Genomic DNA, 16,435 nt, shown 5'->3' on the forward strand with positions numbered 1-16,435 from the left:
GAGCATCGTTGATCCACCAACATCTCTCCCATCACCATAATCATCAACCTCCATACATAAAAGGAATTCATCATCCGCCTTAAAGAGATTCGCCAGCCCAAAATCATCATCCACTTCTTTAGGATTAAGGTTATCACCCTCATTAAGCATACAAGTGAAGTTTTGCCTATGGGGCATTTCATCAAACACATAGTATGCACCCTTTTCTATTTGAACTTCTTCAAAGTTCCTACATGCTATCCCCTCTTCCTCCTCATTCACAGATACATTTAAGTGCTCATTCACAAAGTCATTATCAACAACTCCATAATGAGAACTTAAATCACTCATAACATCACAACCAACCAAATCCTCACTAATAGTAGGCATACCCTTAACTTCCACATCAAGAATTGAAAGTTTTGGATTTACCTCTTCCTAGCGCAACAGTGGACAGATTTGGCCTGAATCTTTAGGAGGTGAGATAGTGGCTTCTCCATCTTCAGGGTCTTCTTCCCTTCTCCGATTTAGATGCCCGGCGGTGGGTCTAAGTAGGGCGAGAGCCGCTAGTCAGGAGTTTGCCCAAGAGGTGGATAACTCCTGGAACCGTTGGTTGGCTTGCCTCTCCCTCTCAATACTGGCTTGGATCTGTTCCGCGAGGCGCTCCTTCAGCTTTTCATATTTTCGGTCACTGGCCTCCATAGAACCTCGTGATTGTCGAGGTTGAACCATTGCCAAAGAAGTTTCGGGTCAGGAAACGATCGGCTCTGATACCAACTGATACAGATCGGGTAACGGGCGATAGTTTTCAATCGTAAACTACCAAAGATATTCTCAAGCTAAACTTGAAGGAGCCATGAAACCCCCAGATTTACAAGCTAAACTTGTAGGAATTAGAAATCCACATTGTTAAGAGGGATAAACCCTAAAAACACTCTCAAAGAGAAGATATAATTTGATTGATAAAAAGTTGCATATCCTTACAAAGATGGGGTTTAAATACTCCCCTAAAGAAAACTAACGACATAATTACCCCTACTAGGGTTACAACTAAAGAAAGAAAATAAAGGGTAAAATAGGTAAGAGTATATTCTTCCTCGTGAAGGAAAGAACTTAAATAGGCAGAATGTATATCCTTCCTTGTTTAAGGAAGGAAAGCTTGCAACTATCCTTCCTTAAATAAGGAAGGAAAGTTCACTCCTTGTAAAGGAAGTAATCTCTAGGACCCGCCTCCGTTATTCATCCGGTATACGCCATTAGGTGCACATGTTGTTCGTATTGCCCACATCTGAATATGATCTACCAGGATTCAATGTAGAGTGAGATCCGCCAATCTGGGTCGAAGTAGATACAATAGGTAGATCCGTCGGAGTAGATATACATCGACAGAAATACAATGAATAGATAAGCCAAGGTAGATCCACTCAGGTAGATACTGGAAGTAGATACGTCGATGAGTAGATACGCCAATGTAGATATTTCGAAGTAGGTCCGCTCAACTAGATACCTGAAAGGGGATACATCAACGTAGACACATCGAAGTAGATCCGCCCAAGTAGACACCTGAAGGAGATAGGTTGAAGTAGATCTGCCTAAGAAGATACTTGAGAGAGATACGTCGAAGTAGATCAGCCCAGGTAGATGCTTAAAGGAGATACGTCGAAGTAGATACACTGAAGTAGATACGTTGGGTAGATCCATCGAAGAGATCCGTAGAGTAGATCCGTCTAAGAGATCCGTTGATGGGATCCGTCGAGGGGGATCCGTCAAAGGAGATCCAATAAAGGAGATCCGTCGAAGAGATCCGTCGAAGAGATCCTTCAAAGGAGATCCGTCGAAGAGATCCATCAAAGGAGATCCGTCAAAGGAGATCCATCAGAGAGATCCGTCAACGTAGATTCATCGGAGAGATCCATCGAAGAGATCCTTCAAAGGAGATCCGCCGAAGGGATCCATCAAAGGAGATCCGTTAAAGGAGATCCGTCTAAGAGATCCGCCCAGGTAGATACACTTAAAAGAAAAAGATATACTAGAACTTTAAGTGTGTCTTCCTCCTCTTCTGAATCACTTTCCCCACATACCTGATGAAATTTGTTACCTTGCTACTTCCCTAACCTGGACTTGGAATTTGTTGAAAAGATGTCCGCATCATGATTATAGTGGGTGTAATTTGAAATTCAAGATAAATCTCAAATATTCAATACATGTTCATCGAGAGACTATATATCTTAACATGTGTATAGCATTAGATCGCTCGACAGTATGCTAGTCTCATGAATTATTTATAAATATAAATGAGACAGTGTAAGGAATGTGTTACATTACGTGAGAGTGAGGGATATTGAATTTATAGTTGAGTTAATAGTCTTTTTTTTTTCCAGGAATGACACCACGATCTTTCAATGAGTCAGATCTATGTGATAGACAAACTCTTTTGTTTTTTATGAAATGAAAACATAACACTTATATATGAAGATAGACGACAACTATTCATATAGAGGGACATACCACAACTATAGTCTTGATCACATGCACCTTAATGAGTATGTAGAATTTGGTTATTCGCCGTTAGATCTAGGCTTATTAGAATCCTAATGTGGAGATTCAAAGCATCCTAAACCTTAAATTTAATAAGCATATATCTAACGGTGAATGAACAAATTAAGGGTAATAGATCAATAAGAAAATAAAATAAAAATGAGCTTATTTTCTAATTAAAAGTCATAAGAAAATTAAAAGTTTGGTGTTACAAATTTAAAAAGACATAAAATATGTTAATAAAGTTTTGAATCGGCTAAATGATTGGAAGAAAATATTTTTTTTTTCATTTAAAAATTAAAGAATACTAATAATAACAAGAACAATAATAGAAAATTAAAAGCAACTCTTAAAAAGTCATTAATTTTAAAAATGGGAATAATTTAGAAATAGAAGAAAAGGAACGATGCATTCATTGATGGCCCACCACTGAATAAGGACTTCCTCCTTCCACCGTCCACCCACCACCGTCTACCGCCTTCCCTTCCCTCTCCACCTCTTTCTAACACACGCCCTCTAGAGAGAGAAAGGGAGGAGAGAGAAACCGATCAATCCCTTCTACCTCTATTTTTCCTCTTCCAAAACTTTCCCGGAATTCTTTCTATCCTTTATTTCTCTCTATCGTCAAATTCCCGCCAATTTGTCTGCTCCGTCTCCAATTTTATCCCCCGCGCTGAAATTTCCTGTTTCAGATCTCCTTGCTTCAATTCACTCAAATTTGATTCGATTTGTGTATCGTCTTGTGGTTTTAGCTGAATTGGATCTCTATTTTTGTTCTGTTTCTCGATATGGATGAGTTTGGTGTCTTAACGGAGCGTTTTGGGTTAAAGCCGCAAGGGAAATCGGCTCCAATGGCTGCGTCGAAATTGTCCAATGACATCAACAGTGCTCAGACCCGAAGTTTTTCTTCCAATTCATCTTTAAACTCCAAATCATTTCCACATACTTCGAAATCTGCATATAATTCGAATTCCTTTGGTGGATCTTTCGTCGATGATAATGACCTCTTTTTTGGCAGCCAGAAACCTCAGAGCTATGTCGGCGGAGATGATGCTTTTGACATTTTTGGTGGTTTTCCGACGAACTTGGGGCAAACTAGTAAGAATAGAAATGGGTCTTCTGATTTTGGCTCCGTATTCTCAAATTCAAATTTCTCGAGTGCTAAATCGTCATTTGATGGCGATATAGTGGGTGGGTTGAACACTTCGAATTCTAGTAGTACCGATGATATTTTTGGGTCCTACACTTCTAAGTCTGTACCAATTGATGATTTGTTTGGGAACTTCAGTACAAAACCGACGGCTCCAAGCCAGAGTGGATCAGTTGGTTTTGATGATTTGATTCCGGGGTTTGGTTCAAGCAATTCATCAAAGAAAGGGTATGCAGCTTGCATTTCTTTATTTTGATAGAAAGTAGGTTCCTTTCATTGCTTAGTAAATTGATTACCCTGGTTAAACAATTATTAAAGAAATTTAATTATATATGAGGAATGCCATGGAGAACTGATGTGAGGCTGTGGATTGTTCCATAGATTGCATTGAAGCAAACGCATGCTTTATTATTGTTAATAAATTTCATATTTATGAGTCTGCTGTACTGACTGACAAATTTGTTACTATGATATCTTCTTCCTAGTTCCTACATAAGTCCCCTCCATTAAGTAGCTAAGTTGTGTTACTTGAAATCGTGAGCTGGTTCAGTGCATTATGCTTTCTGTTTCATTTAGTTATTGGTTTATCATAGCTCAATGTCATTCAACAATGGTCATAGATGTCTTAATTTTTTCTCATGCATGGATGTAATAATATACGTATGATCAGTAGTTTGCAACACAGAAGGCTGAGAGACTTGACTGGTAGAATAATACTTGAATACCGATAGGAAAATTCACATTAGTGCTTATATCATCATCAATATATTGGAGTGTTTTCTAACATCTTCTTGGTTGGCTGTTCATTACACTTATATCTATTGTATGCACGTATGTATGGAAAACATGATGTGTAAGGCTACACCATTAAGGTTGTATCAGAGGCTTTGAGTCGCATATTTTTGTCATTTGGACCATCATTTCTGAATCTCTCTCTCTAAAGCATGTTAGGCATATGCTTATGTCCTTCTGGTTGTTGGGAGAATTAAGTGTTCAACATATTATCTCTGCCTAAAATTACCCGAGGTGCTTCATATGAGCAAACTCTAGTTCTCTACTTATTATCATTGTTGCAATCACTCTATTTATATCTTGTAATGTCCAATTCCTTTTTTTTTTTCTTAATGTCTTATAATTGTCCTGTACTGCCTCTGACTTGCAAGTAACTTAAGGTGTTGTTTGTCTCACCACTCAAAATTGTGAGATGGTATTTTAATTCCCTGAACCATTTGCATGAAGTGCATCATTGCTATGGTATTTTAATTTCCTGAACCACATGCTTTCTTTGACAGAATTTTGTAACTGCTCTGTTGGTTTTGCTCATATTTCAAATTTCAAATGGCATCAAAATTTTAAGTCTGTCTAATATTTTTTTATATATATTGTCATGATCTCTTTTTTTCTATGGTAATATTACAACATTGTTATGAATGTGGAAGTCAATGCCTTATTAATAATTTTGCAATCTTTTCCACAGAGACACTACAGGGATCAATCAATCGACATTTACATCAATAGATGACCCCTTTGTAGTATTAGAATCGACTTCAACCGCAACAAAATCAACATTCACTGATCCACTGGAAGAGTTCAGTCAGCTCAATCATTCTGGAAGCAGAAAACCTGCTGGATCATCTAATGTTTTGTCCGCATTAAGACCTCCTCCAAGACCAGGACAAGTGGCAAAGAGCGAAAAAGGTTACTCTCTACACTTGGTTGAAATTAATTAATCAATTTTGAAGTTCTTAAGATTTCTTCTATTATTTTTGTGTACTGAATGCCTGTTTAATCTTCAATGTTGCAGTTAGAACTTCAAATGGGTCTTCCATACATGAACTTGAAGAATTTGCAATGGGCAAAGTAAGACAAACTGCCAAAGCCAACAAATTTAGAGAAGCTGAAGATGCTGAACTGAAGAATCAACCTAATAGTGCAGATGATTTGGAGTCCTTTTTTGGCATTGGCTCTCGATCCAGCAGTGTGCCCAAGTCAAGGACTACACCTTCGGTGAGACAGTTTATTATAGTAACTGAATATTTGCATGCGCTAGCAGCTTGTTTGATGTGACTTTGCCTTACTTCTTTAGGACCCTTTATTTGATGCAACAATAAACAATAGAAGAGATCCTGTTGTCCCACAGAGGAATTCCAGTGTTGCCTCGTCTGGCATGAGGAAGGCTTCTTCTACACCACAAATGCCTGATGACCTTTTTTCAATGTTTGGAGGTAATTTGTTACTGAAAATTGACTTCTTTTTGGCAATTCTGTGGATTATCTTGACACTTGATGCATCTCTTTACTCTAATCTTTTCCCAATTTTGTTTAAAAAGACATCTCATCAAGTGGAGAATTCAAGGAAATTGAAGGAGAAAGTGAAGAAAGAAGAAAAGCAAGATTGGACCGTCACCATAGGACTAAGGATCGCGTGGTGGGTATTTCTCTCTTGTCAATCTTTGTTTCCTAGGATGTGACTGTACTTGTATTCTTGGAAGGATTATGATATATATTGTTGGTTAGATTATCTAGATGCTGGAGCTCTTTGATTTAAAAGGTGAAGAAATATTTGAGCCAACAACTGCTACATTAACAGACATAGGAAGGAGAAAAGTGCTGTTGTCATTTTTTTATTAGCTTTGATGCTCGATATGTTCAATTGTTGCGAACCCAAGATATGATGTGCATCAGCTGCAAAGTTAATTAAATAGCTGTTTATAATACTGTACTTCTGTATAATTCTCCTGGGCAATCAACTTGTAGATGCAGCATTTTGCTATGCAAAGTGACGCATAGCCAAAGTGTTGTTCATGGACCCATCTGAAGTGAGTTTATTATTCATCCTTATATTTGATCTTCGCTCAAGGATTCACTTTTAGATTGTTCCATGTACAGGCCAAAGCCGTTGCTGATATGAATCAACGTGACCTAAAAACTCAGCATGAGCAAGACGAGAGGCTTGTGAGTGTTCTATCATTATCATGACGAGTTCATTAGGATTTTTGTGATCTTATCCGTTGCATGGAGAATAGAGATTGATTAGCTTCTTGCATTTGTGTGCCTGTATCTGAATTAAATAAGTTGATAGTAGTTGGTTTTATTTAAAATGCTATTATATCTCTTTATATATGTTCAAGTGTGTTTTCTTAAATTCATTGTTTATTTGGTTTTTGGTTTTTTGTTTTTCGTTACTTCATTCTCTTTGGTTTGGGGCATATAGGGTGGGTGGAATATTGGCCACACTTTCTGTTTTCCTAACGTATTTCATATTTCTTTTCTTTGAAATATTTTCTGTTATATTTTTTTCATAATATTTTATTGACATTTAAGAGTAACTTCCAGAGAATTGCTGAGACAATGGATGCTCATATAAAGCGCTGGGCAGCTGGGAAAGAAGGCAACATGCGCGCATTGTTATCATCATTGCAATATGTGCGTCATTTACAAACGCCTTCCTCAACATTTTTTTTTTGTACATTTAACTTTATGCAGTTCAAGTTATATCTCTGGTTGCCTTACATTTTTGCACACTTAGGAACTTAAAGAGCGTATGGGGAGAACCAAAATGTATTTATGATGAATATAGAGCAGCATAATCATTAAGAATATGATGCTGTTTGAATTTCTAAGAATCAAAATGAGCTCTTATACTGTTAAAATTTTAAAACAGCCTTGGTTGCAACTTATACTTGCTACCAACTTATGCAAAATTAAAAATTAAAAGAAAAATATATCTTGGTTGCGAAGTCTATTTGAGGAATTGATACAAGAAGATACTGAAGAAAAACCCTTAGTTTGCAGTCCTCAAGTACACACTGCTGACCATTTGCATTTAGAAGAAATTTCATTTTTAGTTCTGGAGCTGGACTAAAGAAATAATTTTATCTTCCATATTTCGGTGATGAAAATTTGCACACCAACAGATTTTCTCTGTGTGGATTATGAACAGGTGCTTTGGACTGAAAGCGGCTGGGAGCCAGTTTCGCTGACAGATTTGATTACTTCAACCTCAGTTAAAAAAGTTTATAGAAAGGCAACATTGTGTGTCCATCCTGATAAGGTTCAACAGAAAGGTTCCACTCTCGAGCAAAAATATACTGCTGAGAAGGTTTTTGATATACTAAAGGTACATTCCTAATTTTCTAATATGCAGAAGGGAAAGTTTTTGTCTGCATTTACTCCGTGGAAATGGTTTTTAACAATTATGCTATCCTAGAGGACATGTATGATGATGCCTCAACTGCATCCTCGTGAACACGCTCAAAGCATTTTTTCCCTATAGAAAACTGAGTTGGATTGTGATACCTACTCTTTAAACTTTGATAGCATCATGAATGCTTATGTTCTCTGAGCCCAATGCATGAACTTGGCAAGGAAACAAGTTGCCAACCAATGCAAAATCCATATGACGCTTCTAAACATATAAAATGTGCTTTGAGATCATCCGAATACCCACCTCCACTTTGTGGAGATGTCCCAGTTGAGCTACAGTATATTCTTCAAGATTTTGCTTGTATGCAAATGCTTTTGTAAAATATTTTCTGCGTTCAGGGTGAGATATCATTCCCAAGGATTTCTATTGAAACTTCTGTTTATTTGGTTACTTTTTGATTTATTGTGCTGAACTATATTCTTCCATTATGATTTATAGTTTAAAAGTTAAAATTCTGCTCACATTTTAACTCATAAATAATTTCTTAAACTTATCACCATTATTTTGCTCGGGCAAATGTCATACAAGTTGGAACCTAATATCTTCTGTCACAATTCACTCAGAAATTCTTCAATGGGAAGAAATGAAAAGCATGATTTTTCTGTATTTTGCTTCATGGACTCAGGAGTTGGGATTACGCTCTGTTGGGCACCGTTTGGTTCTAAGTTGCCTTCATGTGCTGATTTACTCTAGAACTGTAGTTGTTACAAGCTGCAACTCGCATGTCAAATTTCTTAGAGTCGGTTTGGTTTAGTTGTTGCTATTTAGTGTTTGTTGTTTGTTATTGCTGTTAGCTAGCAGGTTGCTTATTTTCCTTAATAGCTCAGTAGTTGTTTCTCAGTCCTAACCAAACACGATATATCTACTGTTTGGTGGCGCTTAGTTTCCAGATTTTTGTGTGTTTTGCATTTGAACAGGAAGCTTGGACTAAGTTCAATAAAGAAGAACTTTCTTAAATACATGAATGGTCAAAATTTTCGAGTATTGAGACAACTCCATTCGGCGGTCAGATGACTTCAACTTTGAGGAGAAATATGGTGAAAAGAGTTCCATTTGTGCAGCTCTGAATGTGCTTTGGCAATGAGATGAATCTGGTTGAGGGATGCTGGTGAAAGATGTTTAGTTTTGTGTATGATATTTTGTATATTAATGGTGTTTTTGTTTCAACTTGCAAAAGAAACCAATCCAAAGGCAAAAGTTCAAATAACCACCAATTGTGTTGATGTTGATGGTAAGGAACTTCTACACTCCCTATGATTCTTTTATTTTTTTATTTTTAGAAAGGGTGAAAGATAATTCTTTTCCTTTTTTTTTTTTTTTTTTTTTTTTTTTGTATAAATTTCTTTTTTACTTGTATGTTACTGGGCTCTCTTTTTTTATTTATTTTTTCTCTCTTTATCTCTCACTTCTTTTATTATCCTTTGTGTGAATTATTTTAGGAAAAAAGCAATCTGGCTATTTTCTTATAATATTATATATTAATTTCTTGGTTAACAACACCTAACTAAAAATGATAGTTGCAAAGATAATTTGAGTCTGTAATCGTTTGATTTGATATATTGAGCTCTTATAATCAATTATAACATTTGAATAAAAGTGTGCAATTTGTTTTATGTTTATGTTCATAAGAAAATGTGATTTTAGATTAGCCAAATTTATAAAAACCTTATTTCAAATTTGGGAGAAGTTGAAAAACAAGATCTGCGGTTTTACATTTTGATTAAAAAAATGTGATTTTGTAATAGTAGTGTTTTTTCTGCAATTACTTTTTTTTTTTTTTTTTTTATAGACTTGTCAATGGAGCGGGTTGGGAATGGGGTGAGCAATTCCATACTCATTCGTAATTGGGGTTCCATCACTATCCCATTGAAAAAAATGGGGATAAATGTGTTCTCGTTCTCATACCAATTTGTAATGAGGATTCTTATAGATATATCTATTCCATTTTATAATTTTTTTAAACTAATATCAAATATCTATATTTTACTAAATATAATTTATTTAAAAAAATAAATATAAAATAAATAAAACATTCTTAACAAAATATTATTGGAAATTTTAACATATTCTAACTATATAATTATTATTTTTTATTTTTTTATATCATAATTTATAAATTTTAAATTCCAATTCATAAATTTTAACCTTAAAAAATATGTCCTATACACTCTCAATATATAAATTTTAAATCTTAAAATATATTAAAAATGATGATTTTGTTAGTTGATATAATTCAAATAATAACTATTTAAAATTGTATTTCCATGTCAACTTGCACCTAATACTTCTCAAATTTTGAGATGGGCTTATTAATATATGTGTGGTTTCTGTTACATCGGTATCATGGCTAACTAGTGATTGTATCTACAGCTATATCAAGTTATAATTTTTAATTATATCAAACTAATAAAATTATTAAGATTATAGTTTATAAATTAAAAGTCTAGAATATATTATTTAGAGTTTAGGATTTATGAATTGGGGCTTGAAAATTTAAATTAGAATGTAAAAATATATTTTATTTATTATATATAAAAAATAATGATATATTAAGAATTAAGTTTGATAATATGAGTTAGTTATAATTTTAGACTAAATTATGATATTTATGTAAAAGGCCATGAATAAAGTATAAAAATAAAAAAGAAATTATTTAGATTCATATATTTCATTTCAATGTATCAACCACTACCAACCTTTTCTATGGACAACCTTTTCATTTCAATGTAAAAAAAACTCTAATATTTTTAAGAAAAATTAATTTTAGCCTTACGTTATTGGAAATTTGAAAAAACTAGTTTGACAGTCATTTAACTATTATCACCTCTTCAAAACATCAATTATATCTAATATACTTAGTGTGTTACTAATACAATTTAAGATGCCAACAAACATATAAGTTAATCACATTTTTTTTTGTCAAAATATCTAAAATTTACTGTGTTACTAATATAGTTACAATTGACCCTCAAAATAAAATTTTATTTTTCAAGTATATGTAAATAAAAACTATATAATAAATTTTAAAATATAGTCCAAGAAAAACTGTCCACACGCAGTGTGGCTAAATCCACAGATCGTGTGAATCATGTGACCCTAATACCAAGTAGATAAAGCCACTCACACAACGTGTCGAACAACAACACGGCATGTGAATGTGAATCTAAAGTCTCTGTCCAAAATTTTCTAATTCACATGTTGTGTGGCATAACCCATACAATGTGTAAAACATAAATCGACACAAAAGAAGTGTGTAAAAGAGAGCCACACACCGTATGACATGAATTTCCAGCAGCCTATCTACATATGGTTCGACGATTTTGGACCACGAGACACACCGCAACGAGCCAACAACCGAATCAAAAATTGAGAGTCCAACTTGATACATCATTGGCACATGTGCAAAAGCCCATCCACTGCCTATCATACATTAAGCCCTAAATTAAGGAGAAGTGGGATGAAATGGCACAGACATTAAGCAAAATTAGGCATTGAGGGATGAAACTAATCACTGGGCAAAAGTTGAGAGAAATTTAAAGGAAGTGGAGACACATTCAGCCAACAAACTAAAAAAAATATAAATAGACCCCAAATCAACCATTCCAAACCCCAACCAACAATCCAAAAAAACATTTATATTGTGTCAAATTTTCCTTAGACCTTAGGCTTTGTTCTTCACAATTTCTTGCTTTCGGTTCATTTTTCAAGCTCATTTTAATTACAATTCATTTCTTTAACAACTTGTTTTCAAGTCCTTTATATTCAATTACAAATTCCTAATTCAAAATTTAACAATTCCCTAGCCAAAATTTCACCACTAAAATCACTTTTTTGTCATTTAATTTATGTCCAGCACTTTTATATCTCCATTGTAGGCTCTTTAAAGTCTCTTTTTACTCTCGACTTCATATAAACAATTGTTCCTGATATTCTAAAGTTGATTTTAGCCTTTCATTTTGTTTAATTCCTTTCTCAGAAACCCATTTTACGAGTCAAACTCTAACCCTAAATCATTTTCTTATAATCTGCCCAGTTTTTACACGATTTTCCTACCTTTTTCATTTGCATGTTCTCGAGCGTTTAAAGTTCGTTTCTGTCCCATATTTTTAGATAAACACGTTTTTTATTTCATGAACTTCATTTTAGCCTTTTGATTTACCCTACTCTGTGTCCGAAAGCTCTCATACGAGCCATCTAAAGTTTAGTCTAAATTTGCCCCTGAATTTAATTACTTGTGCCTCTTTCAATCCGGTCAAATATCGTTCGAATCAGAAATATGCAAATAAAGTCAGCCCCATTTTCTGCGACCGATCGTGGTGCTCGTGAATCCCAAGCCGACATTAATTCAGAGCCTCAATGAGATAACCAATTGTAGCTCCGAGTTTATCGTTTGAAATTTTTAATTTTGTTTCAATTACTACACATGTTATTGATTTGTATTTATTTAATTATTTGCGATTGTTGAGCTATAAGTTGGTATAGGGATTTAGTTGTAATTATTTACCTCAAAAAACACATGTACTTAGACCTTTATTTACATCAATGAATATCTATTTTTTTTTACCAAATTTTATGTCAATTTCGCACTTTTATTTTTCTTTATTTACCCGCATTTTAGTTACCTGCAATAGCTTAGATAAAATTAACTATCTAGCAAAGTTTTTATAATGGCGCTAGAGACCTAAAAGGAACATTTCCAATCCTTGCGTCCCTCGCCAATTGTTTCGATTAGAATTCAAGTTTTAACGTGCAAATCCATAAACATAACCATATACCTTAATAGAGAATTAACTTCCCTGGAACACCCACACTCAAACCACATGTGACAATGTTGAAATTAGCATATTCGCAAAATATCGCTAACAATGATAAATAACTAATAAAAGATGTACGGAACTACTTCAATTTATCTACAAACTTGTTTAGAAAGCCCGATATGACAGTTAAACAATAATCATATCAGTCTTTTCAAATTTTTGGTAACATAAGACTAAAATTGATCTTATTTAGAAATGTTATGGTTAAATTTGTGACATTTCGTGCGTTAATACTAAATTTACACTTCTTCAAAAATATTAAGGTCAAATTTAGGTTTTATTCCTTTATTATATGTTGTTTAAAGTGTTTCAATTTGTATTTATATGTAATTTTGTATCATCAAATGTATTTTTAACAAATATTTAAATTTATAAATAATAAAAGAAAGGCTTAATATTAATATAAATAATCTTAATTTAAGTTATGAAAATTAAGAAGAAATAGAACTTTTATATAAAAAATAGAGATGTAGAGAGAATTATTAAAGGTAAATTAATAATTTGAATAGTATAATTATTAAAAAAAGTATGGAGTGAATACTATATATATATTTTTATGAATAATTGTGGTAAAATTTTCAATAAGATTATCATGCTTTTCTTGTTGGAAAGGAAAAAGAAAATCATCTATTAAAAAAAAATATACCGACATACCAATTTGGAAAGCTTATGTACAGAATATCTATAACTTTTAGAATTATAATAAATTATTAAGTAATGATTTGGAAAATTTATCTTAACATATTTTATTATTTAAAATAGATTAATTTTGATAGTTTTGGGTTTAAAATGGACATTCTATCATCATTGTAGGATTAAATGGAGTAAATGGGTCCCATATAACAGTATCCACGTAACAGTTGTTATCTGGGACGTTAAGAGATAAAGTATGGATCATTGCATCAATGGCAGTAGGAGCATAACTTGAAGGACCATAGCTTGAAGAGGGTTGTACCGGAGTATTGTGCATCTTGTGTGGTCATTTACCAAGGAGTTTGGGCTATTGAGCAGTTGGGGGTCGAGTCCAAGAAGTCGTGGGGTAAGGACAATGCGGGTAATCCAAGCTTGCTTCCCCCAAGGTCCCTATAGTGAATATATTATGGTTACTGCCACTATCTCTTATGGGGTTGTTTGCGTCCATAGGAGCTACTGCTACCGCTACCCGCCACCGTCCCTTCCCATTTCGTTATTGTGAAAATTTCCCCTTGACAATAGGCTGAGATGATGGGGCAATCATCTATATGGAGATGAAAGAATTGATTTTTTCGATATACTACCCGAGAGTTCTTATTGTCCTAAAAAATATTCTACAAACGCTCCCAAACTTGTTGTGTTGTGGAAGCCAGTTGTAAAATGGTGTACAATAAGGTGCTGTTTGATAAAACTGAAAATTAAGTACTGAAAAAATAAGTACTGAATTTTAAGTACTGAATATTATAAGTGCTGAAAGTATTGAATGATATAACTTTTATAAAAATATTAGTGGATAATATTTAACTTAAAATATTAAGTTAAATATTTTGACTTACCAAAATAAGTGATTTTTAACTTAATTAACTAATTTAAGTGGTAAAGACACAACCATTATTAAACGCACTTAAATTAAATAAGTGTTGAACACTTTAATTTAAGTAATTAACTGCTTTATCAAACAAGGCCTAAATCATTAGAGATGGTGTCGTAAATCCATTGAAGTACTATGACATCCAAACATGACCATAAGTCGGTATCAACCTTGACTTGCTTCTTTTTTTTCCCCAGATGCGGTTGCCTTTTCTTTTTTCTGGCAATGTTGTTTTCAATTTAGAAGGTATAATATGATAATTGACTTGGTATGCACGTCAATGGATCATGAATAACTCCACCCACGAGGAATATTGTACATTATCCATCTCAAGGATTATAGGGATAAAGTTCTTGACATTGCTACCATCAAGAGTATGATGAAATTTAGGTTGGTCTTCCATTGAAAAGAAAAGAAAAGGAAATAGGGGAGGTGAGGAGGAAGAAGAAACAGAGTAGGAATGGCGGAGTGGCTACCTAGGGTTTACAGTATTGATGTGACATGTCAAGAAACCAATTGAACTAAAAGATTAAGTTGATATTTAAAGTCTAAGAATTGTTTCTATTATTATCTTTGAGACACTTCCGCACGTGGATGTCTCATGGTCTAAAAGCGTGTACCATACAGGCTCATTCTATTATATTTTGAAATTTCATCAATAGATTATCATGATTCGAACCCTCAACCATCTACTCTAAGAAACTGTGGCACCATAAGGAGTGTCAATTTTGTGCTTTATTATCATACTTAAGCTATAAAATAGGTAACTTTTCTAACAATATAAATTACAATATTGTTTCATAATCTATCATATTCTTTTTAGTTTTTTTTTTTAATCTTTCTTCCTTGCTCATTTAACAAATGTACAGGCTTTTAAAGATCAATCTCATATAGAAACACAAAATATATTTACATGTCCAACTATTCTAAAATCACACTTTCACATACTATTGCAAAATCACAATTTCCCACGTGTCCAAGTTCAATTTAATATTCATTTTATTAATTAATAGCTAATATTAACATGGAGGATTGCTCTCACTATTATAGTTTATTCATTATTTTATAGTTAGCCAATGTGAAATTCTTAACATTTTAAATATGAGTTTAACAGTCCTTAAAAAAAACCATTTAAAAAAGAAATGATTATCTTGTACTTATAAATAACTCATTACCTTTATTTCTAACTAATATGGGATCCGACACTCTCACATCTAGAATTGAACATTTTCAATGTGAAATTTGATGGACCGGAGATAGTAGGCGATCTAATAATGGGGATAAAATCTGATGTTTTCATTTTATTGTCTCTTTCGATGTCTCTTTTACAAAAAGTAATCCATTTTTATTGTGTGGGTCCCTTTAGCTCACAAAATATATTATTTTAATTAAGGATTCCTAAAAAGAACCCCCCTGAGACCTTCAGTGACCTACATGTTGGTCTTGTGTAACGTGATAGGATTAGTTCCAAGGGGGGGGTTAGGAACTAATATAACTTTTTCGCTTAATAATGCTGACTTAATTGAATGTTTGATGATTTAACTTAGTTTCAGGTCAGCAAGGCTGAGTGTGGTGTGAGACAGTTTTAATCAGATACTAACTAGAGCTGTTTCAGTTATGAGTTGGGAAGTAACACTTAAGTCAGTTTTCAACTTAGCACTCAGATTACTCAGCGCCAGCTTGTACAGATTATTTACTGAGCAATTTTAAGCAAGCAGCACATACATATATATATATCAAAAGAAAAGGGTTAGAAGTTACTCAGCAGATTTATCCTGGTTCGACCTCTCCGCCTACGTCCAATCCCCGGAATCCTTCCGAGCTTTTTCAATCCTCTACTGAGCTCTTTAAAGGTAGAGCACAAACCTTTTACAATAGCAACTGAGTATGCAAGAGTACCGTCCTCTATTCGTCTACTCAATACTATCTACCACTGAGTACTATAACCGAGTACTCAGCTTCTCTCTACCACTGAGTACTATAACCGAGTACTCAGCTTCACCTTTCTAACCTTTTACAAATGATACAAGAATTGTTCTCGATATAACAAAGAACACTTTAGATGACTGAATCAATCTAGACTTTTACACAATGATTGGAGTTTGGTGTAAGAGCTTGCTTTTTCTTTTCAGACAGTTTCTATTTTGGATTTTGACTCAATGAAGATTTGCTTTTTCTGTC

The 16,435-nt window shown here is 33.8% G+C and overlaps 1 protein-coding gene across 1 annotated transcript; it reads left to right on the forward strand.

The window, feature by feature from the left end:
* Positions 1–2,896: 2,896 nt before the first annotated feature.
* Positions 2,897–9,271, forward strand: LOC136235474 (auxilin-related protein 2). Its single transcript, XM_066025169.1, has 9 exons — positions 2,897–3,895; positions 5,145–5,365; positions 5,472–5,674; positions 5,754–5,892; positions 5,997–6,094; positions 6,556–6,621; positions 7,003–7,092; positions 7,610–7,786; positions 8,791–9,271. The coding sequence occupies exons 1-9, from the start codon at positions 3,306–3,308 to the stop codon at positions 8,827–8,829; spliced, it is 1,623 nt and encodes a 540-aa protein (XP_065881241.1). The 5' UTR covers positions 2,897–3,305; the 3' UTR covers positions 8,830–9,271.
* Positions 9,272–16,435: the final 7,164 nt, after the last annotated feature.

The sequence above is a fragment of the Euphorbia lathyris genome, chromosome 7, assembly GCF_963576675.1.
Source record: "Euphorbia lathyris chromosome 7, ddEupLath1.1, whole genome shotgun sequence".
NCBI lineage: Eukaryota > Viridiplantae > Streptophyta > Magnoliopsida > Malpighiales > Euphorbiaceae > Euphorbia > Euphorbia lathyris.